The sequence below is a fragment of the Chaetura pelagica genome, unplaced genomic scaffold, assembly GCF_000747805.2.
Source record: "Chaetura pelagica isolate M959 unplaced genomic scaffold, ChaPel_1.0 scaffold386, whole genome shotgun sequence".
Taxonomy (NCBI): domain Eukaryota; kingdom Metazoa; phylum Chordata; class Aves; order Apodiformes; family Apodidae; genus Chaetura; species Chaetura pelagica.
The window spans coordinates 42582-69015 of record NW_009953703.1 but is presented as its reverse complement, the minus strand read 5'-3'; the positions used below and the strand labels follow the sequence as shown (position 1 = coordinate 69015).

The following is a 26434-nucleotide window of genomic DNA, read 5'->3' as shown; positions in this document are numbered from 1 at the left end:
AACTGTGCAAATGTAACACAGCACATTACTAATTTCACACCACATTCCTGTTGTAGCTCTTCAATGTGCTTTCTCATGGATGTAAGATGATTTCTCACACAGTACAATGACAGGATACTTCCAGTGCATTGCCCTGGAATACAAAAGTTGAATCATAATAATATTTCCCTGTTTTCTGTATCACATCTCAAGAGGTTTTTTGTTGTGGTTTTTTTTTTCCCCTTGCTGAGAAGGGAAATGAGACCCATGTTGCTCCAGGCTGTAAATTATAAATGAGTCGCATGATCATCTGTAACTTCGAAGCAAAGGTCAAAGGAATTTTTTTGGTATTTTCTCTATGTTCTTTAACTGGATCTTCTTTGATGTTTACACTGCACATACATCATGATCATTATATCCTGCACTCTTGCATCATTAATGCAACTACAAACGATACAGCTCAAGTTAAGAACAACCAGCACTTCAGTCTAACTCAGACAGATATGAAGGAGGAAAACGAGCTAAATAAAAATACTTATTGAAGGGATTGTTCCCTCGTGTAAAGGCACTTAAAGGGAGTTTGACTAAATGAGAGGATATTACTCCTTTCTGGAGTCATTTTTCAACCCAGCAAATCTTTCTTCATTGATTTGTTGAATAAGAAAATGTTTTGGGGTTAAAATAAGGAACTTGAAAACCTTTCAGCAATATTTTATTATATGCCTACGTGTTTCATGAAACTGAGCTAGTAAGAGTTTGCATCAAATTTTGAAACCAGTCACATTTAAAAACTAGTTCTGTGCGTAGACTGGAAAGCTGCAGAATTCCCTGGGAAAGTATCAGTGCTGTAAAACCATGAGGAACAGGCTTTAAATTGAGGGATAAAATAGAATAATGTGTTACTTATTTTAAAATTCATCATAAAAATGGGTTTGTGAGAACATGCACCCCTCACAGAAATAACCACAGCTAGGCTGTCACTAATTTAGTCTCCTTTTCAGAGATTAAATCCATTGTAATGGATTTCATGTTTGTTTTGCTGTTGGATGGAGAGAGGTTAGCTGTAGAGGTGCTCCAGGAGCTCCTTGCTGGAAATGCTTGGGACTGGCAGGTGGGGTAACCATTTTAATGAGTGCTGTGCTAAAAGGAGACAAGTGCTCAGTTTGGACACATTTACATGCAGATGCAGTCACCAGTAAAACTTCTTCTCAAAGGTTTGTGGCGGAAAGTTTGTGAAATTAGACCCTTTTCTCCCCAGTCTTTGCACACTTTGCAAAATGGGTTTTATCTCCGTTGAAAAGGATGCAACTCTAGAGTCCAGTTACCAACAAGTCTGAGGTGTTTTTAAACACGAGCACGTCCTACAAGGCTTTTCAGAGCCTTCCACATCATGCATTTTGCAAAGGTTAGACTTTGGAATTCCAAATCAATTTAGATCTTGGTGCCTTTGTGTTTTGAAGCAGGAATAGTCAAAATGGAGACTGCGTTTCAAAAATACTCGTTTTGCATGCAGAGTAACAGCTCTTTACTAAGGAATTTTACTGCAGTATCTTAATGTGCAGCTTTATTGCCTATTATTTTTAGCGAGCATTTATAAAGCCTTATGTTTGGGGTTTAACACCTTCGCTTTTCCCCATCCTAACAGGTTGAAATTTGGCATAGCAGTGGCAACCCTCATTTCAAAAAATTTCACAGAAAATTGTAAACAGCAATCGCTGATTTGTAAAGATTTTGTTAGTTTCCACACTTTGAAGCCTGTCAACTTAAATGTCAAATAATGACATCCATATGGACCATTAGATCAATGAGAGTGTAAGGATCAGAGCTGCTTCAAAGTGCACGTCCCTTAGTGACACTTCTGAAGTTCTAGAACATCCAAAGAGGGGGGGAAGAAGAGAAAGAAAAAGAAAATTGTCAAAGTTGTGGTAAGAAAGGGCAAGAGAGCTAAAACTGTCTCTTCCAAAATGACAGAATGAAGGATTTATTTTTTTTTTAAGTTCTGAAATTTCATTTTCCAAGTTGCAGACGTGGAGCTGCAGCAGAGGACTGGTTTTGAGCCAGTTTCAGAGTTAGCAAGTTTTGATCATTGAAAATTCAACCAGAGTCCTTTTCATTCAGGCCCCCTATCCTGGTAATGCTCTGGCTCATGTTTGTTTTGTCTCTGGCTTTAGGATGTGGTCCAAACAGAACGTAGTTTTGTTTTCTCCTTCCTACAGAGTAATAGTCCAAGTGTTACACTTCCCATGGATTGTGTTTTTTTTTTTTTTTCTGTTAAAAAATGTTGAAATTCATACAGTGTTGTTTGCCATTGACATTAGTAGCATAGTATAGTATCACACAATATGCAGGTTTCATAGTAAAACATTCTGTATATGTTATACAGTTCATATGGAATAGCTGGAATACCTTTTATGATCCAAAGCATCAGTAACTGAGTTGCTTGGGTGGAAGATGCATTATAGTTTATTTGGGATATATTCATTTTGGCAACGTAGTATCTCATTTGAAATGAATGTATATTGCACTATTGATTTTCATGGGTCTTGCAATAATAAAAACATCCTGCAGCAATAAAGCTTTTTCCTGTGTACACTATGTTTGGATACAGCTTGGAGCCTTTCGTAGAAGTAGACATAAAACCTATATTGTTACAGAGAAATATGAAGTACCTTATTTTACACCATGCTGTAATGGTACTCATAGAGCAGATCCTTAACTCAAATGTGGTCTTAATTCTGCAGAGCTAAGCTCTTTTAAGCATACTGCAAAGAAGTCCTCCAGCTTTAGAGAGGGGCAATGCCTTTCTTTTTCCTTTTTCACTTCCAGGAAGGCTGATCTACCATGGGCTTTACCTATAGATTTTTTTTTTTTTACTATTCCAAATTCTGAACAGTTGCCAGGCTTCCTTCCTAACAATTCTGCTACCTGGTATAGAGAGCACTGAGCAAAGCCTTGGAAGAAGTGATGTCCAATATGGCAAGTCCTGGAGGCCACAGGTTCTTTCCTGACCTTCTAAGGCGCTGACTGATATGATAATAGCCTTGGTACATAGGAAATTGCAAGTGGTGCTGATGTTTTTGATCAATGATATTACCAGATAGGGAGTTAAGAAGTACAGAACCTGAGGGAGGTGAGGAGAGACTCCTTGATTTTGTAGTGTTGACTACTACTTTGGAAACTGCTTATAGCTATATCCTTGAGCATATTTTTCAGAAAATATAAAAATGTTGATAACGTAACATCATCCTAGTTTAAAAGCTTGGATAAATTATATTCAAAGTAATTGATCTTGAATATTTATTTATTTAGATGATCTAAAAACCTGATTTGGGGGTTAAACTGCTTTAGTATTTTGGCTTTTACTTTAAAGAAAGATTTTGTCCTAAGTTCAGTTCAGGAGAAGTTTACTGAGAGTTCACTTTGCTGCCTCACAGGAAGGAAAAGACAATGCCTAGGACCCTGCTCTCTGCCTGTATCCATCACCAGCTCCTTTGCTTAGTGAAACTAAGTCAGATTTTATAAGACATTTTAGCTTTCAGTACTCATTAAACTTAAGCGTAGCAGGTGGGTTGAATTTAATACCTTGGAATAAAAGAGTGGAAATATTTCTATTTTAAAAAAAATTGAACTAATTCAGGCAAAATGGATATTGTTAGGAATCAATATTTAATTGAAAGATGTGGCACATTTTATCATCAGTAGTTAAAGAGAAATTCTCAAATAGTAATATTATTTTTTAGAGCTAGGTATTTATGTAATTTATTGTATTTTAATGTCATTGTTAGAAATACACTCTAAGAAATGTATATACTTCTTAACCTTGCTTATATATTTCTGAACTCTCAAATATAAATTAAAACATCATCATTCCAAGATTGCTAATAATTTATTTTCTTTACAAACTCTTAGGCTAATTGGCTGGTGGGGTCATGACTTCAAATCACGATTCCTCATGGAAAACAGTATGTATTTTTACACCTCCACTTTTACCTTATTTGATGTATTTCTGTCTAATCTGCTTCACTTTCATAGTAGTTTGAGTAGAAAGGGTAGAACTTTGCATTTCCTCACTTGCGTTCAAGGTATTAAGCTAAACTCATGCTGAATGCAATGGAGTTGATGAATTAAATGTGGGAATAAATTTCATTTCTGGGCATATGGGTCTGACTGTCTGCTTCTAGGTATTTTGCTGAAATACCTTCAAAATGCAGATGTAGAATATAGATGAAAGTTTCAAAGTATCTCAGTGAATTAATCATGGAAGTCTCTGAGGTGCGAGGATCTGCTATGATTCACTTGGTAATATCTTACTTTAGGATTAGTTCCACTGGAATTAGTGAGAAATTATATAAATAGAGGTAAGGCAATGTGACATAAGTCATGAAATACCACTAATTTCTCCTCTCCAAACCCTTTGCACTAGGCACAGGAAGGGTTATGACACAAAACCAAACCTGCTCTGAAACAGTAAATATTTATTGTCCTGATATGAGAGGAGGACTCCTTTCCAAATCTGATAGCTAGACTGTTCAGCTTCATTTTAAAGGATGGCAGAGAGAGTATCCTGAGGGACCAGGAGGAGAAAGGAGCTTTTTGGCTTGATTGGTTGAGGTTTTCTTTAATATATTTTTAATTTTCTGGCAGCACCTATTGATGTGACTTTGGCTAGAGAACGCATCCCTAATAGCCTCAGTCTGCTCTTTGTTTTCTGACCAAATGTAAGAGAGTGGCACTATGGAAAGCCAGCAGGAGACACAAATTGCCTTGAAATACTGTTAGAAGAGGAAAAAAATGTTTCTTCATTTCCATGGGCAGTTTATAGGGGTGAAGTTGGGCAACAATCATTAGAAAATGAGCCAGTCTGCAGTGCATGAAGAGCATTTCCTCCACAGCATCCTCTTGCTCTGGTGCTGAAGCATGAAATATAAACAGTGACACAGAACTTACAGCAAGGTTTTACAGACTTATTAAATAGATTTTTGTGAAATTTCACAGCCTAAAGTCAGTGCAACTTCCCTGTGTGGCCTGAAGCTACACTTAGCTGCATATGTGGTCTCCCACGTGTCTCGTCACTTTAATAAAGTTAAGGAACATGATTCCCTGCTCGTGGCAGCACCACAGCTCTGCAGGAATAGGCCTCTGCTGACTTGGAATTTCTCTGGTTTATGCCAGTGTGAAAGGAGATTGAAGTGTAAAGGTGGTTTTAACACACACCATTTAAACAAATTAATTGCAGTTCTCTAGTTCCCATGAAGCCACTAATGAAGTCTGCTGGATAAAATTGGGCATCTCTCTAAGTTAAAAGTATTAGCTGTGACTAGATTACTATTTCCTTTTAATGACTGATGCCCACAGGCCACATTAGGGAAATATTTTATTGCATGAGGACAGACTTCAAGATAAGGTCCAATTCATTAAATGGAAGAAATCAACAACACTAATATAAGTTATTCATTTTCCAGAATTGCAACTAAGTGAAGGAATTAATGGATTTCGGTTATCGAATCCTCCAATTTTACTGGTTTGTGCTCTGCAGGCTAGTTTAGAGGTAAGTAATTGCTTTACTTTGAGCCATAATTTAAGAGTATAAAAATATTAAATTACTATTATGCATATTATTACTGTTTCCCTTAAAAAGAAAAAAAAAAAAAAAAAGAAGGAAAATAGCTAAAAAGCAAAGGAAGGGGAGAAATGAAAAATAAGCAACCCCACAATCCTGAGAGACCAAGGCCTTTTGTAAATGTCTCATCCCTTCACTATTCTCACAAACTTTGCTGTTGGACTCAGGAAACCTGAGATTTGCACCTCTGAGCTTGACTCCTGGTATTGTGTCCTGGTTTTTTGGAGCTCGACATGAATGGTGGCTTTTCCCATAAAGACATTCAGGGCTCACCTTGGTGCAACTCGTGGAAAGGATGCTATTAGAGAACCTTCTAGGAAGGAATCATGTAACTCTAAAAACGTGCATCCAGAGTTGCTTCTGCATGTACTTCCCTGGGTAAAACAGCCTTAGCTCCTCTATGGAGGAAAATGGATGAGGTCACTTGGTGTCCTGGAGTCTGAATTGAAGCAGTTTCTCAAGGAACCTGTCATCTGCTGCTCTTCATTAGTTTTTTTGGTGGCCAAAGTAGCAAAGCCCCATCTCTGTCCCATCTTTGAATGAATCCTTGAGATTGTGGCTGTGGAAAGTGCATTCCTTCCATCCACAGCTGATCCCTTCCTGGCTAGGAAGGGGTGACCCATGAGCTGAAAGCCCTCTGGTCCTCCTCGGGGGGCAAAATTCAGCTCTGTCTGAAGGCATGCAGGTGTCCTCAAAGCAGCATGTACTGCACTGTGTTTCACATTGAGACAGCAGCATTTCTCTTATGGATGGTTCATTCCTGAAGCGAGGGACTCCAGATCTTGGTGGCCAGAAAGGATGGTTTTACATAGATTTCCTTAATACATGCTACATATGCTACTACATTAACATTTTCCAAACCAGCCTCGCTTAACAAGATTTTGCCATCAGTATAAATGGGAGGCTGCTAGGATTCCAGTAAAGCTGGTGTGATGGCAAAGCTGATGCTGGAACAAAGAACAATGTCCATATGCTGTACATCCCTCTTCTTTATTTTCTGAAAAAAACCAGTATCTTAAGCAAACAAATTCAGAGGCTTGCCAGTTGTGCTCTTTCCAGCTTACACGTGATGCTGAAGGACTGCAAAGGGCACGGCAATGCTTCTTGTCCTGCCTGACAATTTACTTTGCCAGTCCTTAAACATCCACTATATTTTTTTAAACTTTATGTGACCTTCGAGATAAGCTGAAAGCTGTTCTGCTATGACCCAGATTGTCAGTGCTCCAGTTTGTGTGGGTTGATGTCATTTAGCCCACTGCAGGGAGCCTCGAACAATGAGGGCTGAGCAGTTTCCATCGCCTCCCCTTCCCATGCCTGCATTACCTTTTGGCACAGCCAGGATTTCCCAGTGCTAATTGCTCTAATACAGTGGGAAACAAAATAGTTTTCATGTCTGGCAAGAGATGGCTAGTGAAATTGCATGCCACCTTCACTGGGACACATTAAACAGAAGGCAGTGTTTCCAATGGAAACAATGAAAACTGCAAGTGTTAATGCATGTTATTCCTCAATAATGCTTAAAGTGACTGTTATGGCAGTTGCTGCTCCCTTTTATGGAAAAAAGGGGAGCGCTCGACAGCCACATTTTAAAGATCTTTTCCCATAATTTCACCCAGGAGGCCAAATATTCCTTGCACAAAGCCTGAGCAAACAGATTTTTGCGTGCAACCCAAGGAGATCCATCCCTCATACTGCTGCAAAGCCCAGAAGGAGGCAAGTCGCCATTTTACCTCCATTAGTGTCCCCTCTGCTTGCCTGCCTGGTGGGGAAAGCATCTCTAGATTTTTGGGGGCAAGTACTGCCTGCTGGTGGCTCTGGTCCTTGTCACATTTATTTCTGTGACTGCACAGTCTGCCTGCAGAGCCTGTCTCACAGCAGCCATGTTCTGTCTTGCAGAAAGAACACGTAGGGGCTTTTGGTTTTGTGTAGCATCTAGTGGTTGTGAGAGCAGCATGAAGCAATATTTGGCATTTTCTACAAAAGAGTGATTTCTGGATGCTGCTGGAAACCTGACCTTGTGTTTTGGGTGGGATTCTTCGGTTACCTCTTTATACACACTTTCAGGTGTTGATACAAGTCACCTTAAAAGTGTTACTCCTTCAAAATGGAGCAGTGATTTCTTGTGAGTAACAAGCATGGATTTCCATGCAGGGCCACCACCTCTGATGTTGCATCTGCAGTCAGTGGAGGCATGATTGTCCATGGGCAGCAATATTGAATGTATGGGACAGAATCTGATTTGAAGGGACTACTAAGTAACTGGGTGTCTATATCTTGTCATTTTTCCCTGAAAAAGAATAAGTTTGCAGAAGGCAGGGGTGAATTGTTTCCAGGGCCACATTTTCTTTCCTTCTGTGTGACTCCTTCTGAGTCTTTCCAGAGCATAAGCAGAAGATCTCTTACCCTATTGTGTCCAAACTCTTCTTCTACATTGTTTGTTCTTGGCTAGATGGCAAAGTAGCCCTGCCATTTTTAAGAAATCACTTTTATATGTCTCATGATGTTTTGAGTTTTTGCAGCTCACCAGTCCTTGCAGTTGTGCAAAGGCACAGACCACTTACACGAGAATCAAACAAATATCTTTCCTTCTTGTGGACTAGCAGAGCACAGAACCTGCAACGCTGCTTGTACAGGACTTTAAAACGTTGAAGTCAGAATGTTAGTACAAATGTTGTGCTTTCAGAAACAAGGGTTTATAGATCAGTTGTGATGTTTCAGTCTTGATCCTTGACTTTTTTTACTTGAGGTACAGACAAGAAAACACTTGTATGTGATTTTGAGTTTCATGCAGCCCTCTTGCACATATAGAGAATGTATCAGGTATGCAGATGAATCCTCTCTTAGCAGACTGGTTTTGTGTGCAAATTCATTTATGCCCATATAGATGAATGTAAAACTTTAACAGTAGAGAGAAATGTCTTCTATTATCTAAGCAAATAACATTATCCTGTATTTTCAGAAGACCAATCCTGCTATGTTTAGGTATAATGTCTGATACTACCACTTGAGTCCATTGATAATGTATAAAGGAATCTGCTTCCCTTTCAATCTTCTTTGCTTCTTTTTTATTTTCTACAGCAGTGCATTATCATTCTAATGATTTAAAATCCTTATAGGTTTTTGGTCAAACTACCATGAAAGCACTGAGAAGGAAATCCATTCTACTCACTGGTTACTTGGAATACTTGATAAAACATTACTACAGTGAGGATAAAACAAATCCAGAGAAGCCCTTTGTAAAAATAATCACACCATCTCAGATTGAGGAAAGAGGATGCCAGCTCACACTGTCTTTTTCCCTTCCAATCAAGTCTGTGTTTAAAGAGCTGGAGAAGAGAGGAGTAGCTGTGAGTAAATCAAACTTCATCTTACTATGTACTGTTTTGTGAACCTATATGATAACAAAGTAGTAATTGTGCTTTTATTCAAATAGTCTCATATCAAGCTAAAAAAATACTGAGAATAATGAATATTGCTTCCATAGCATCTTCAGTCTAATAAGTAGTGTTCACTTGTAAATCTAATGAGCAGAGTTATTTTATGAAGAATTTATTAGACTGTAGATTGTCCTTTCTCTATTGATTTATTTCTAGTAGTTCTGTGAGTAGCACCCAGTAGTCACGTTTAAGATTAGAGCTGCTTTATGGGTGTGTTATGGTGGGAGGTGTTATGGATGTGAAGCTCATGGTCTAAAGAGGAAAGACAGGAAAAAGAAAAAGAAGAAAGTAAATGAACAGCAACAACAAAACACTGGGGAAAAAAAATAATAATAATAAAAATGAGGATATTAGAGCTGTCTAGTGCAATGCACTGCCTGCACAGGTCTCTCTTGTTTGGTGTGGTTGTCCAGATCCCCTCCAGTGGGTCCAGGCATGAGGCCAGGGACCACCCAGAGGAGGTCTGTGCCACCCCAGGTTGCTGGCAGCCAGCAGTGCTCACCATCCTCAACACCAGAGCCCGATGGTGACAAGCTGTTCTGAACATCCACCAGCCCCTTCCATGGTCTGCAAATGGCCAAACCTTCCCTCCTTGTAAGGCATCAAGGTAGAAAAATAAAAAGGTATCTTTCCCTCAGAGGCATATTTTAGCAGTCAGGAGAAGGGACACCATTACCAGTGAGCACTGCTCAAAAAAAGAATAAAAGCCAAATTTAAGGCTATACATTTGGTGATGCAGGAGTGCTGGGAGGTGAGGCTGATAGGATAATGCTATATAAATTATATACAAGTTTTATTTCTGCTTCTGTCCCCAAAGAGCATCTCTTCTAGGTTAAATATGCTGCTGCTTTGGTGCTGCCAGGGAATTCCAGGAACTGCTGCTTTTAAGAGAGCATGGGGCCTTACAGTGTTGGCTTGCCTTTGAGATGCAGTAATGTGTTTCAAAGATGAGGGATTATTCTGTTCAGCAAAATGTTCAGATTCACAGAGGGGAGGGAGAAAAATTCTGCAAGCCCTGCAACATTACTGGTAGCTGTAGTATCATGCTGGCATGTTTCTGTTTTGTGGTGGCTTTTTTGTCACCTGTGTGCCTCTTCACCTATGGGTTTCTGTAGGCACTAAGGGTAATGGTGGGGCTGAATAGCTGGTTTGGAAACCCTCAGTGGCACTTCTGGAGTCCTTCCCATCCTCAGCCTTGCACCTTTGTTCAGGCTACACACTACTCTTCTTGCTATGTTCTTGACAATAAGGCTCCTCACAGCAGTTTTTTGGGGTCCCAAAGCTTTTTACATATCTCCCCTTGTCAGTCCAGTCATTCTTCCTTGAAGACAAGGATAACATTTCTAAACATATTCTGACAGATAAATGTGAAGTGACCTGAATTTACTGAGCGTTCCCTTTCTGTTTTGCAGTGTGACATGCGAGAACCAAACGCTCTTCGCATTGCCCCAGTTCCTCTCTACAATTCTTTCCGTGATGTGCACAGATTTATTGAAATCCTGGGATCTGCAATTACATCTTCAAAACAAACAGCAAACAATACTGCACTATCTGGTTCTTATTGATGGCTCAGCTGTATCTTTTAATCTATTTCTGACTAAGATGCATTTATCCCGCTGAGCGATTCTTTACTTTGACTAGGCTGAGCTATAGCCCATGCAATTTGCAAAAAAATGACTGTGCTTGAATAGTTATTTACAACAGACATAGTTTTATTAAAGCTCATATTTCCACTCTGCTTTGACTTTGACTTCATGAATTAGTATGCTTTGTATATTTTAATGGGGCTTTTCTTAAACATTTTATGTAGTTTCATTGCATTAACTTGGAGAAGCATGGAAGAATTGCTATCAACTAGAACAGGAATGGAAAAAAAAAATCCCTTCTTTATTATAAAAATGATGCATAATAAAGAGTGAGAAACAGACAAATCACCAACAGTTAAAAGATACAGCCCAATTTACATTTTTAATTTATCAATTCTATTTCAAGTACATGGTATACTTGAAAAGTAGAAGTTGAACAATTAGTTGTTTAAAAACTGTTAACTGCTGCATACTGGATTTTTCAAAGGGCCCAACATTTTGAAATTCTCATTTAATTAATGATTTAATTGAAGAATGAATTTACATTGCAGATACCTTCTTTGGTGTGACACAGTTGGCTGAAACAAAACTTTATCTTTCTCTAGCTTGTCATCCTGGAGATGATAGGCTTGAGAAAGCTGAGAACAATTTTCAGTGTGCGTAAGCCAGAGTGAAGGGCTGTGTGAGCACTTACTGAGGTCTTAACAGGCCTTCTTTTGGATTAGAGACAATGAACTCTGAACTGCTTTAGAAGCAGCCAAATATCCTCTTGTTAACTTAGTGTGGCCTAGATTTTTAGAGGCTTTCACTAGAGGGCTGAAAGCAATGAAGAAAAACTGCTTACATTTAACCAACACTTTACCCCCTGTTGTTTTAAGACATAAATAACACCTTGGCGTGGATGGCAACTAAACCTCTAAGTTTGTAGCTATTTAACCCAAACTCTTTCAAGATTCAGCTGAAACCTCCTCTCTGATGAAGAGTACCACTCTCTGATGGTACTCAATGTGTCTGAGTTTTGGTATGAAACACTTAGAAAATGTCTTCTGGTAGAACTTTTTGTTCTCCAGGGTGAGAAAGGATTTGGGGGAAGAAGGGAGGACTACTCCAATCCAATGGCTCAAGGGCATTTTTCCTGGTTGAAATTTTTGCACTCTTTGAGCATCTGCTGTACAGGGAAACACAAGGGCATTCACAGTCTCTGCCTGTGCTCAAAAATTTCTAAAAAATGGGTAGCTTTAAAATCTCTGCAATAATACCTACTTCATTGGTTGCAATGGGTAGGGAAAAGTTGAAAGAACTGCAAATAAAAACATCTGTTGGTATTTTTAGAACCTGGGAAGGGTAAGAACAGCTTCTGAAACTAAGAATGTTGTCATAAAAAATAGCACAGGAGTCTTAATCAGTTGGAAAGCTCTGGCTCACTCAAGGGGTTTTGATTATGTTGATGTCATTGCTCTTTAATTTAGCTGAGACTGCGTCATGGTATAGCAGACCAAGTATCTGAATTTCAGTGGCTGTTGTTTTATTTTTATCCTTGCATCTGCAGGACAGCTACTTTCATCTGTCAGGTGGCACCATCTTAGAAAATGACCTTTCTTATAAATCCAGATACAATGCTAGGTCATACTATAAAATGTGTTGTGTTGGTATTAGCTGGACCTTGGTAAACTCGGGAAGAGTAAAGACCTCAAAATCTTTTTCTAAATAACAGATAGACATCAGGTTTGGAGGAGCTGTTTGGGAAGTTACAGGGAGATGATAAATGGTGAATTTTGAGGTCACTGTTTGGCATCTGCTTTAAATTCACAAACTGTGAAAAGAACTTTTGTCTTTGTTGAAAAGAGTGAATCAAGTGGGGCAAGTAGAGTACTTACTGATGCTTTACAGTCCAGGGTTTAAAAGATAAGTTATCGACAAATGTTTAATAGTATTTTGTCTTTTAGTAACACTTCAGGCTACAGGTACAAATATTGATTTTATAAATAAGCATTTGTGTTCTATTTCATGGATTTGATTAAATTCAGTGTGCCAAACATCAGTTATTTCAACTTTTTCTTTCTTGTTTACCTGTGAGCTGTGAAGATAAACGTGAACCTTTGCTTTTATAGTCATATATATGAATTCAGAAAATTATTTCCAAAAGCTAAGGAAAGTCTGTGTCACATTTTACTGAACCAAAACTACACCGTAAGCACTAGTTTCACATATTTTTTCTCTTTTTGTGGTAAAAGTTTTGCAAAATGAATAATACTGAAAGTTAACATTAGGTGTCAGTATTTTACATATTATTTAGTGAGAGAATATCAAGTGAATGAGCTTCTGTGGAAAAAAAAAAAAAAAAAAAAAAAAGAAGAAAAAAGAATATTACAGTCTGCTTTTTCAAATGTTCTAAGTTATCACAGTTAGAGTAATATCAGGAATAATTATGTGTGAAATAATTAATTGTATATACCCTGAATGCTTCTTGCTAGTTACATCTCTGATTTAAAATTCAGTATTAAGTATGACTGCATTCTGATTGTGATAACATTTAGTTCTTGGATTGTCTGAAGAAATTAGATTTTTGAAATGAAATTGCAAGACATGAGTGTCTGCAGATGACAGAAAATTGATACCCAGGTAGAGTGATAAAATGCCTACAAAATGAAGGATATGTGAATATGTAGATGCTTGGTATGTGGTCTTTCCCAGCACAGCACAATTTAATAGTGTAAGATTTCATAAACACACTGTAGTTGTGGAAAACATGAGAGGAAAATTCTATAGAATCCACTTGTGCATTTTTTATGTTGTTTTGCTGTAAGAAGAATTAAAGGGAAGACAAAGTCCTCTTCTATAAACAGTAAAAGATGTATTTATTTTCCAAAAGAAGAGGAGATTATGAATGACAAAAAAGCCTGGCATACAGTTATTTTCTCATCTGAGGTTTTCAATGGGAAGGACATGACACAGTTGAACTGAGGATGCAAAAGGCAGGGAGCCCTTGGGCTGACTACTGCAGAATCCACCTTGCATTCCTTTTAGCAGCAGGGCAAGGAAAAAAGATGAAAGGGGAAAGGAAAGATGGAAGATCATGAAAATGGCTAACTTTTTAACCTATGTTATAATATGTTATGGTCATGTACCCACATACAACTGGGTACAGGTGGGAATTCTAGCCCCAGGGGTAGGGCTGGGCCTTGGTTGTGTTCAGAAAGGTGAAAATAAGCATCTGGGGCTAAATGTGCAGAGAGGGGCCTGAAGGGATGTGCACACATCACAGCAGTGGCTGCAATCAATGACCAAGGTAAGACTTACCAAGACATGGCCAAGGTAAGACTGTTATTTCATATACTCACTTATAAAACCCACTTCTTCCAGATCTCACGTGTTTCAGAGGGAGCTGATGTGCTCAGAGGCCCTTAAAAATCTCAGTAGGTTCCCAGCTGAACCTCGGAGCACCCAAACTGATGAAAATGTGTCCCTAAAAAGCTATTCACTCTCTATGACCAGCTGAGAGGCACTTTTGCATCGTAAGCTTAAACTTTTGTCAATATTTGTGAAATATATTTAGAAAGCTTATTCAGAAATGACTAAGTTATAGATCAGTAATTCATGCTTTTTATATTCCAAGTTTTTGTTACCTCCCCTTACTCTTCGAAGCATCGTTTTATGTTTCTAGTTAAATATAAGTGAGAATTGATTGGGGTATTTCTCAATGGAATTCTATCTTTATTTTATCATAATTACTTCATATTTGAATAATGACAGATGAACTACTTCATTCAACTGCCATTTTAAGGCTTTGAAGTCACAATAGCAGCAAAGGATTTTAATCCTGAAGCCATTATTATGGCAGAGAAGGCATCAGGGAAAAGGAAAACTTATGGTCGTGTAATTTTCTAGGCAGAAAAATACTTCTGTAGTTGCATTTTTTTATCTGGACACTTTGCTAACATTAAAAGGATCCACTGAACTTCAAAAAAAATGAAGTAGCTGCAACTTCTAGCAAAACAAATGGCTTCCATCCACCCTGGAAAGAGACACTAGAAATGCTGAATGAGAGGCCATGCTGTAAGTAAACTTCTGTAGTTATTTTGCTTTGGAGTTAGCTACAAACCCTTTAAAATTCTAGGCAGCTGCAAGACAGTATTTCACCAATAAAGAGTTCATTAGATCTTTTTTCTCTCTGACATTTACATCTAGTCCTGAGTACATGTTAATACTCCGAGGTATGAATTTCAAAGTTCCCTTTATCTTGGTGTACACTTTTAAGCAATTAATCAAATGATAAAAAATAGCTTTAAAAATAAGAAACTAATTGTGAATTTGAAGTATATGTTCAAAAATTTGCTGCATTATAATTTGTGGGGGACAGGGCCCCTTATCAATTGAGCTAAAGTGCAGAAGTTCCTTTTTTAAAAAACAACTTAGATTTAATGGAAGGATTTTGAAGAGATCATCAAATTGTTAAAATGTAACCAAACCAAATACCCAAGATAATTCTGTCTCCTCGGAAGCTACATCAAAGTTGGAGAGACATAGAAAAATCATTATTTAATATGCTCAAAATGACTCCCATGAGGGGCAGGATTTACCCAGGCTTCTGAAACCAGCATGGGGGCAAGCAGCACTGCAACCCCTTCCTTTGACCTAAAATCAAAAGGTAGCCTTGCCACCACAGGTGGCCAGGTAGAAATGTGAAGATAAATACAGAAACTTTTCCAGTTCTTTCATTTTAACAAAGCATGGTCTGAATGAAAGCAAGCATCTGAGCACTAGAGACAGCCCTACAGCTTGGAAGGAATGATGCCTTTGGGATGTCACCCTCAGGGGTTCAACCTGCACCTCTGCTGCTTTGCAAATGCTCCTGGTGCCTCAGTTTGCAGCCTGGGAGGGAGCATGATGTGAGGAGGCAGTTGCAAGGCTGTCTGCAGGATGTCTGCAAAGTTCACACTGATACTCGAACAGAAGATATTAAGAACTGAGAGCTATTAAAATGTCATTAATTAATCTCAACAGAAACAGGCCTGTGATATATTTTCTGTTTTAGCAGTGAGGTATGTCTGACATACCTCATGTCTCTTTTTAACGAGTGTTTTATTTGAATTTCTACCTGGGAGGTGAAAGGAAATTTTCAGAAATATTCACCCTTCAGATCGGGCATAGAAGCAGTTTTAAAGTCTTAGCTGACACTTTATGCAAAGTGCTCAGATGCTCTTGTGTGTAATATGAAATTTAAACCAGTGTGATCAAAAGGCAACAGATTCTGCCAGTTCTTACTTCTTAGACAGAACAACACCTTGCAACTGGGTAACTTGTAAGTGTGGATGTTTCTTTTTAAGGATACTTCTAGATTTTCCTGGACTGCTGCATCCTACACAGAAAAATATGGTGAAAATCCCCTTAGAGAAATCATCTGTGAGTCCAGATTCACCCACCTCTGAGTTCTCTGAAAGGGTTAGTTTTGCCTCTGAAAGGGTTAGTTTTCCTGATTCCACAGCAGAGTTTCTGTATCACTGAGTCTATAAAAATGATTTTGATCTGACAGCTATAAAAGGTAGAATCTATGAGTAAGAGGTACATATAATGGTTAATAACATAAATTTCTTTACAATACGCTGTCTTAAAAGTTCTGCAGCACATCAGCTTGGAAAAGGTTTCACCCACTGGAATGGGGGGCTTGAAGGGTTGACCATTCATGGTCCAGGAACAAAGAAGTGCTTTGGTCTGCTGAGCAGCTCAGTCAAAGCAAACCTCCCCAGCACATCCCAACTGGATAAAACCCAGCAGCAAGTAGAGCGATGACAGTTATTCTGGTAAGAAAGTGTGTGATGGAGCCATCAGCATTACTAAGAAGAGCTGACTGGTAGGACTGCAACCCTGGGAGCAGGGCCTCTTCCACCATGTTCAGCCATAGGGAATTCCATGTTTTCTCCATTTTCAGAAATAGATGCTAACCAGTAGCTGCAGCTGTGTAGAGCTATGGTGGGGGAGGATGGGCAGTTAAGACAGAAGCTTCAGCCTGGAGAGGTGCTGCCAAGTGTGCCAGAGCCACTGAAGCCAGCAGGAACTGGCCAAAAGCTTGGAGACATTTTTCACTGCTGAATTTGGGTCAACTCTGCTCGGTGCAGGGGTTGTGGAGAGGCTTGCTGAAGCCTGGTCTCTCAAGTGGTAATGCAGCCTGCCTTGGGATACCTCACCTCCTTTCCACCCAGCAGAGAACCTCAGGACACAACTTGGTCTCTATGGTTCACCATCCTCTCATCAGGTATTTCTGTTCTACTGATCATGAAGTAGTGCTGAAGTGCCTTTTGAGACTTCATGTTTGGTTTCTAGAATCTACTGGTTGATTGTTCTTCCTGCTTTCCTAGATCAGATCCTGTTTTAATACAGAGTTGTGCAAAAAATGGCTTATTAATATGATGGCATAAATTGTATATAGTGGTATAACAAATAATAGTGGAACTTGACTCCTAAATTGATGGGAAAATCCCATTTGTTATGATTATTTATGACTTCTAGTTCCAACATAGTTCAATGGCAGGTTAATGAATTTATAAACCTCTTCAGAGCATCTAGGTTTCATCTGTTGTTGGAACAACTTGAGTTAATAAGGTAAACACCTCCTGAACCAAAGCAGGAGTGACAAGTACACTGTATTTTAGGAAGAAATTACTCTAAACTTCTGAAATTTTACTAATCAAAGATTATTTCTCTGCATCAGATACAGATGAAGAATAATGTTATGGGTCAATTTTTGGAAGATCCTAAATTCTGTGCAAGTATGGACATGGCATATGACTGCTTCATTTTGGTGAGTATTCTTGTTTTAAAGTTTCTTGCTTTAACTGGATATTAAAACTGTAGTGATGAAATACCAGAAAAAGTATGAATCACCAAAATTACATGCTGAAGTCTGTTATCTTGACATTTTTCTGAATGAATATTGAAATGCTTAGCAAAAAAAAGATCTTGAAGTTCCTCCATCAGTAATCAGGCCCAGACTTTACTTGAAAAAAAAGTAATCTTTTTGTATTTAGTTATGAAAAGCATGTTCTTAATTATAATGATATCCATTAAAGCAAATGCCTTGAAAGACTAGTACTTTCAATTCAAAGGCTCTTCAAAAATATATGAAAGAACATAAATGTGTCCTGGAAAAATATTGGACAGAAAAACATGCCAATTGAATGTGGGTGAAATATATGGAGCTCTATACATGTGTATAAGTGTGCTCTTCTTCAGAGAATCAAGAGGTTTGGAACTGTCTTCAATTTCCCCCTCCCCCCTTCAAATTTATAGAAAGTGTAAGAAGTGGTTTGATGTGATGAAATCAAACATTCAATGAAAACAAAGGGATTAGCTCTGAAATAAGAAACCGGTTTTGCAGGGCTATAGATCCTTTGAACTTGGATGACATTGTCTCTGAGGAGGAGATGTTTGATGAATGTTAGACTTTAAAGCCTTTAGTAGGAAAAATTAGTCCAGAATCTGTTCCTGTAGGATGGGAAAAAATAATTCACTCTTTAAAAGATCAGGAAAAAAATGATGTCATTTTCTATTTCCCTTAAGTACCTTTCCATCAGATGCTTACATTGGAAAAGGCTCAACAACCATGAATTTAGGGGCTTACACTCCTAGTGATGTAGGCATCTCTGTCCTCTCTGACATACTGGGAAGTACTCCTCCCCCTTAGAATATAGGAATAAAGGAATCTGTGGCTAAGATGATCTTAAAAACACATTGCTGTCTAATTTTAATCTATTAATTTCATACAATGAACAGAATGAATTGTGTAAAATTATGTTGCCTCTGTTACATGCCAAATCTGTCAGGAACAGCTGGTTTGCATTGAGTGTATCACAATGACATTCACTGCACAGTTATAATGTTTAATTTTTTTCTTTTTTCATTAAGGTCCTATTTTAGTTTTGCAAGCTTGTGCATGGAGGGAGAAAGGCTAGTGCCTCCATCACACTGTTGCTGTTTAAGGTTATAAACAAAGAACTCTTGGCTCTCTGAAGAAATGACTAATGGGTGCAAGTTGGTTTTGCAGACCCTGTTCCAAGGGAAGTAAACTAGGATTAAAAAGTCTCATGGAGAATATTTTTCCCAACAGGCCTAATGCTCAACACTTTTTTTGCTCAGAAGAACTAGAAGGGTCATGATAACTGAAGGCTGAAACACAGGTGAGCTGATGACACAGGTTAGGGGGTGGATTAAGGGGGCTATAATGAATTGAGGCTGCAGTGGAGATGCAGTTCTGCTGATGCTGCTGTCCACACATGACCAAGGAGTGAGGGCTGTGACCTTCACTGTCACACCTAACACCATAACTCTCTCTCTTCCTCTTTCCTAAGTCCATAATACTCTGAAAAACCTAAAAGTATTTGCTAACCCTAAATACCACTTGCCTTTTGAACTGCTAATGATACACTTTGTTCCATTGCAGAGCCTGTCTGGACTAAAAGAAATAATGGATCTGGATGAAAGCTTTTCACAACTCAGAAGGTATAATTCTGGCTGGTAGGAAATCAGCATTGTAATATTTCTGCTAAACACACCCCAACATCAGGCAGGAATGGAGATGATGGCAAACTCATCACTAGGAACCTGCTATCATACGGAAAAGGTGACTTTTCTATGGTGACCTCCATAAGCAACTACAGCATCAGGATGCCACAGTTTGGCAGAGACAGAATCAAAAGGTTCACCTATAAGCAAGATTACAAGCATGAACCAGAGGAAAGAAGGGGACAGAGTGGTCTTGAGAAACAAAGGAAAAGGAAGTATATGACTTCAGAGGCCACAAACTTTGAAGATTTAGAGGAACTGAAAAATCTAGAACAATCTCAAAAACTGTAGGATGAATGCCCTCGTTTTATTTTTTTGCCTGCTTTTGAAGCAAGCTGAAATGAAGTGCAGCCATGTCAGGGTGATCTGAGTAAAAACTTCATTAATTTCTGTAGCTGGCTGCTGTGAAGAAGTCTTTAAGAAGTACAAACAGCCAGCACACCTGATACTCAACCTGGTGGCTGTTATTTGCATTGGTGGTGCATTTATTTACTTATTATTCCCTCCCCCAGATCTGCATACGTCCACTCAACAAGAAGATTTTTTTACATGTCCTAGAGCACATGGGAACATGCAATAGCCTGTCAGAAGGATGGAGCTGGGGAAAAAGGGCAATGGAGTAAAGCCATGCACAGAAATTAGAACCATTGTTGTGTTATACAGGCAAAATAATAGGAAGTGATTTGAACTACCATACTGAATTATTTAATTCAACTAATAACTTCCAGTCTTTGATAAACTGAATCATTTCTTTGGTTTGTTTATTTCAGTCAGCATAGTCTCCCCTGAAAACCTCTGGACAGGAGAGAGGACAATCATTGGTTTTCCAGAGGAGTTTTGCTTCCTGCATCTGACTTTCTCTTGTGTTTTTTTGACTTCTCTCTTCTGGCACAGAAGTGCCCCAGAGTGGTAGTTCTGAAGTGCCAGTTTTATATCAAAGACAGCCACTTCCTGTCCTCTGAAAACATTGACAGTGTGGGAAGATCTCCAGTCAACAAGCTATTGGTGTGGAGATTTGGGGTCACACCTGAAGCCAGCAGTGAGCACCAGGGAGAAGAGCTTTGAAGAGGATTTTGTTAGCACCACCTTACAACTCTGACTTGATCAGGGGTGCAGAGATATTGACACCCAAGGTGCATGACTCATTTGTCTTTTTAAGGTCCGTTGTTTTGTGCTGTAAAACCACCTTTTTGGCAGTTTGGCATCGTAGCACTTCTAGCACTTGCAGGCCTAACACTCCAGAAAATGCATTTACACTGCATTTAAAGCTTGTGTGTAACTACATCCTGTCAAGGAAAGTCTTTACATAATGCATCAACATATGCTGGAGTTTTGTCTCTTTTTTAGTACTGTATGGTTATACAATGGGTTGGAATGGCTTTTCTAAGTTATTAAAAATAGCTCTGGCAAGTCTGGTCTTTAAAATAAGTGTCAAGATACTTAACACGCCTGGGAAGGTGAGAGAAAATGACCACCTCAGATTTATGTGGAACTTTCTTACCTAGTAGTTTTCATTAACTGCAGTGTCTTATTTTAAAACAAAACAGTGGAAAATGACATTAGGTAACCTTGAAAAACAATGAGCTTAAAAATGAAGAAATATGTCATTTTCTTAGCTGTAAATATTTCTAAATCCAAACCTCTTTATAAGGTGAAATGGTCTTTTGTAAGAAGTAAACATTCAGAGATATCTATCCTCAAATTCTCTACTGCTTCAGAAAGTCTTACCTGTTATCAAAACTTTAGCAGCTCAGCTATTAAGAGATGTTTTAATGCAAGACCATTTGTCTCCCAAAATTCAAATGTTGTGGTTTTTAGACCTGAAGTCACAGCACATATGTTCCTTCCACACAGGCAGCATTAAACTGCAGGAGAAGCTTTAAGGATCTATTTTCTACCACCTGTGAGAATCTGAAAAAAATATCTTTTACTCTCTTAAAACTGTGGTAAGTAAAATGGATTATTTAGGGGAAAAAACTGCTTGGAGGAAGAGGTTTTGGAAGATGTTACCAGGATGTTTAGAAGGCATGTTATGGTTGAGAGGGTTGTCTGAATTTAACCATTACTATATATTTACATTGACATTTACATACAAGTTCCTACATAATAAGCATTTAGTGCCCAAGCAGGTAATATTGGGTCTGCTGTTAACTTGGACCATAAATTATTTGAGCTGTTACATGGCCATGCACGTGGACTTTTTGATGTATAATGTTGTGCTCCTAGAAATGGTTTTACTGGGATTAAAATTTCAAAGCCCTTATAGCAAAAAAAAAATAATGGCTACTGAATGGACACCAACTCTCTGAGCCAACAATTGCTGTAAGCAAGAATATGAATTACTGTCCAAATAGACATAATTCTTTGTACTCCTTTAAACATATTTTAAAACCTAATACAAATAGGAAAAGTATAATTTCTCTGGTGGAGATTGTGGGAAATAATGTATTTTCATTATCAAAAGATCTACTCATTTCCTAGGGTTTTCCAGTGATTTGCAAAGTTTTGGAACCATTTTCTTTAATTAAAAATTATTTTCTTCTGGAACCAGCCATTGTATTTTCTGTTAATAGCTATTATTGTCCAGGTTTATATTATCTGTTATGGCTTTTTTTACCTGCTGAATTAGATTTGGCACTGGGTGTCTGCCATACAAGCCAGACTATGAGCTGCCTGTCAATCATCTTACCAGAGAGTAAAGGCTGACCTAGACAAAAAGAAAAAGAAGTCAAGTTTTCTTTCCCCCCTCAGGAGACTGATGGTCCAGAACAAGACTTGTGATCACTGTTCAGGCATCTGCTGAAACTTATGATACTTCTTGAATTTATTAGAACTGCGTTGGTAACAGCTGCTGGGCATTCAGCATCTTCAGTCAACAGTGATTTTTAAAACTGCTATTTTAGCCTTAATGCTCTGTGCTCTCAGTTATGAGATGTGGAAAACTGGATGTTCACCAGCTTGATGACATGTCTCATAAGCAATGATGCCATGAATCACTGAAATAGGGACAAGAAATCAGAGCTTCAGAAATGATGCTCCAGCTTTAACTTGCACTGCAACCGCCAGAGCCCAACCTCTTGAGCAGCAATCTGCTCCAGGTGATGTCTGTGCAGATTCTGCTTCCTGTTTAGTTTTACTGAGATTAAATGAGCTTTTAGATTTTGCTAAACTGGTTGTTGCTTTTTTTTTTTTGCACATCTAAAGTATTTTCAGCCTTCCAGAGATCACACGGGAAGCTTGTGCTGCATAAGTTGAAACCGTATGCAAAGCTGCCATCCTTTTATAGCATTTTGTCACTGCTGACATACTGTCAAATGGAGGAGAAGGAAATCAGACAGAGCAGGCAACTTGACTGGAAATGTTAGGTGTACAGCAAAAGGCATTTTCATGAAAAATGTCCCTTGTAATCTTAGTTTTTGGACAGGGTAACAAGTTCTGCTGCAGTATTTTACAGATTTGCTGGTGGTTCCTTCATGTTTTGATGATGAAGTTCTGTTGCCCGCACTGTTCACAAATCTTTTCTAATTCTAAAAATGTTTTTGATGGTTTTATTTGAGGAATACCTCAAGATCAGCCTGGCTATAGTAGATTTTTCAATTAGTGATTGTCTGCAATTTATTCTATGACAAAATGATTGAAACATACACTTTAACAAACCCCAAACCAACAATGTATCAATTAATTAGAGCTGCTGCAGGTTCTTCAGGCACAAGCGGTTGTTAGTTTACAGAAAAGCACCGTGTTGCCTCTCAATTCACATCTGGGAGAAACACCTTATCACCTTTTTATACTGAACATCCACCTTGTTTGTTCCCAAAGTCCATCTCTAAAAAAATAAATCCCCAAGATGCAGTTCCTAAAAAGAAATGGCATTTTAGTTTAGAGGGGGAAGAGCAGCTGTCGTGCTGTTCAGCTCCCTCTCCTGTCTGAACGTTGAGTTGTCACCTCTTGGCAGACATAGCCAGTGTTTGGGACCAAGGAGGGTCCTGGTTCTGGCTTTGTATGGCCTTTAGCATAATTGGATCTTTGGCCATGAAGCTGAGGTTGTAGAACTTACTACAAAATCAATAATAATAATAATGTAAAGATCACTCTGTAGTCTTGTCATCCCTTCAGTGGTTCTATGTTCCCCTTTTTCTTTCTGCTGTTCTTCTTGAGTCCCAGAAGGTCTTGCCTCCTACACGCTTCAGTAAGTGCATGAACCTGTTCTCCTTGGCAACTTTCTTCCATTGTTTTGCTGAGATAGGAAATGATCTCCCTGCAAATCAGTCTTTCTCTTTTGCAGCATTGCAAAATCTGTCACGATCCCTCTCTAGACCTTCCTAAACTCTACTCCAGCTTCAGCCCCAGCCCTTGTTTCCTAAATGTCTCTGCTTTTTCACCATGGAATGTTCTACAGGATCCTACTTCAGGGCACCTCGTGACTTGCTTGCTGGCCACCTGCAGAGATGGAGCACATCTTCTGGTCTAGTGGGAGGTGTCCCTGCACATGACAGCAGCCTTGGAACTAGATGATCTTTTAGGTCCTTTCCATCCCAAACCACTCTATGAGTCTTGAGGAGTTCTAATGGCAACTGATGTCAGTGAGGTTCATTTTACTACACTGTTGGTGGGACAAATCCTTAAATTTCAGCATGGCCTTGATTTTCTCAGGTCATATGGCAGTTCTTTGGTTTATTTTATTTATAAAAAATAATCCCTTCATTCTGCCAAAGCATCGCCACAGGACTCTGCAGCTTGACCAGCACCATGGAGGTCCTTACACACACCACACAAACATCTTCTCTCACAAGGGAACCTCGCTGCACCAGGTACATGAGCCCTCATTTTGTAAGTTGAACTAGAAATACTAGAAAGATACTGTCATTTCTTGCTGGGAAAAAAAAAAAGGCCACTGGGGAAGGCACATGCAAGGAAGGGGCTTTTCTGAAGCCCTGAAGGTGCAAACCTGTGTCTGAATCTGCAGGTTCTCTGAGTTTCCCCACGTGGAGAAGGAGCATTAAGGAGCGAGGGCTGCAGGAAGCGCTGAGGGGCAGCAGCTGCGCGTGCCTCTGCCTCTCCAGGGCTGCTTCATGGAGAAGTGTTGCAACAGAACATCAAAGATACAGAAGTGTTTGGCTGGCTGACCTCCACCAGGCAATAGTACAAGTCTCTCTTTTTTTTTCCTTTTCTTTAGTGAAAAGCTCTCTGATTGGCTAAAATCTGCTGTTTTATAACTAACGTTATGGAATGGTAAGTGTCACATTTACCAAAGCTCTATTTCAAAATCACAAAGCAGATTTGCAGTCTATTTATTTCAGTACTCAAAGGGTTTCATTGAAGGTAAGAAAAAGGAAGTGGTCTTTAGGCTTAGAATCATAATTCCTTTCAGCTTTTGCCTTTAAGCCTCATGTTTACCTTCTGTACAAAAATAACTCTCCTTGTTTGTTGCAATTTTATCAGCAAAGTTTCTTTCATACTTTAAAATTTGGCTTTTTGTCCAGTCTGGAAGAGTTTTGCACTAAACCTGGTTGTAAGTCTCTTACTGGTGGGATGGTTAACTTCTGCTGTTGCAGGAAGTGGTTTTATTTTACTCTTTTTTTTTTTTTTTTTTTGTCCCTGCTTTCTTTGTATCTTTATGAGCTGGGGCAGATTAACCTAAAAGCTGCCTATAGACATGTGACCCAGATGTTTTCCGTTTTTTGAAATAGTTAAAACTGTTGCTGGTTGATGGCAGTTTGAGATGAGACGACAACGTCTGAGGCTGTAGGTAAGGAGCCTGAAATTCATCTTAATGCGGTTTAAGAAACCTGTTGTTAAAGATCTAAAAAGTAATCATACCTGCATGTCTTTTGTGCGTGTTCAGTGTGGATTATGTTACACAACTATTTTATTTCTTATGGCGTTTGTGCATTTGAAAGCAACGAGTGCCAACGTGGAGGGTAAGGATGTGAAACTAGGTTTGAAAGGTAAAATTAGTGTTCAAAATCTAGCAAATGTCTTCTATCTTATGCAAGAGGCAACTGTATCTGATCCTATCTAGTATCCCAAGCCACTAATCTCTTCTCATATCCCTGCCTGTACTAACTGGTTGTCCCCAAAAGGTAAAAAAGGCTGGTGCCACTGGCTGGGAAATGAGATCTGATCAGGTTTCCCAGCATTTGCCTTTGCCAGGTGCAATTTAGCACTGTTTGACTAACTGCCTTCCCTGCTGGTTACCACAAAAGAGGTGATTATAGCAGTGGCTATTAATCTGTGTGTATGTAATCTAAGTGTAAGACTTGGGGAAGTATCTAGTTGATACTCGGTATCATTAGAGACTGAAGAGATTGACAAAGCAATCTCCTGCCCTGCTCTGTATCAAAAAGTTTGATTATTTATCAACTTTATTAATAAAATTTGCTTATTTCTAAATAATATTCTATTATTCATCAGTGGTGCTAATGCAGAGGCATAAGAGACATTGTACAAATTACTTTGTTTGGTCCACGTTCACTCTCAGTGCTGTTTCTCGTGGAGCTGTGCCATGGAGGTATCACAGTAGCATGTTTCCTGCACAAGGCTGTTTAGATCCAGACTAACTCCTCCTCTGCTTCAGAGCTGGCCAGAAAAAACGTTGTGTGACCTGAGACCCCACCTCACTCAAAGCTTTCTTTCAGAAAAGCTCACTTTGCAATGCTGTCAGTGTACAAACTCTGCTTTCTGGCCTTCAGAGCCTCTCAAGGAAGCAGCAATTTAGGAAGATCACTGGAACAGGTTGCCTAGAGAGGTGGTGGAGGCCCCATCCCTGGAGACATTCAAGACCAGGCTTGATGGGGCTCTGAGCAATCTGTTCTAGTTGGAGATGTCCCTGCTTATTGTTGGGGGCTGAACTGGATGACCTCCAGAGGTCCAACCCAAGACATTCTATGATCCTAAGATGTTCAACTAACATGATAGAAAGCTTTGATTATGGGCCACATAAAGCAGAGCTGGAATTAGCAGGATTTGTTCTATGGTGAAGGTTTGTTTTCCTGGTAACGTGTAGTTTGCTGCAAACTTTGTGACAGGTACTGGTGCCTGTCACTGGTTGCCTTGTTGTAAGAAGCAACTTGGTTTTTGTGTGGAAAGATGGGTCAGAGTTGAAAGATACCACACGTGGCTTGAAGCTCATTTGGAAATCATGTATACTAATTAGAGGGAGATTTTAGCAGAGTGTTGCAGGATTACATTTTCAATTTTCTGTACTTTTTGGAGAAAAAAAAAGCTGCCCTGCTTGCATTCACAAATCAGCA

The 26434-nt window shown here is 39.0% G+C and overlaps 1 protein-coding gene across 1 annotated transcript in view; it reads left to right on the top strand.

Moving 5' to 3' along the window:
* The window catches only part of KYNU (kynureninase), a 54057-nt gene extending 43289 nt beyond the window's left edge, over positions 1 to 10768 (top strand). The window contains exons 10-13 of the mRNA XM_010000368.1: positions 3889 to 3941; positions 5442 to 5527; positions 8716 to 8946; positions 10449 to 10768. Of these exons, the coding sequence (XP_009998670.1) occupies positions 3889 to 3941; positions 5442 to 5527; positions 8716 to 8946; positions 10449 to 10601 (523 nt within the window). The 3' untranslated portion in view covers positions 10602 to 10768. The remainder of the gene's footprint in view (positions 1 to 3888; positions 3942 to 5441; positions 5528 to 8715; positions 8947 to 10448) is intronic.
* Positions 10769 to 26434: the final 15666 nt, after the last annotated feature.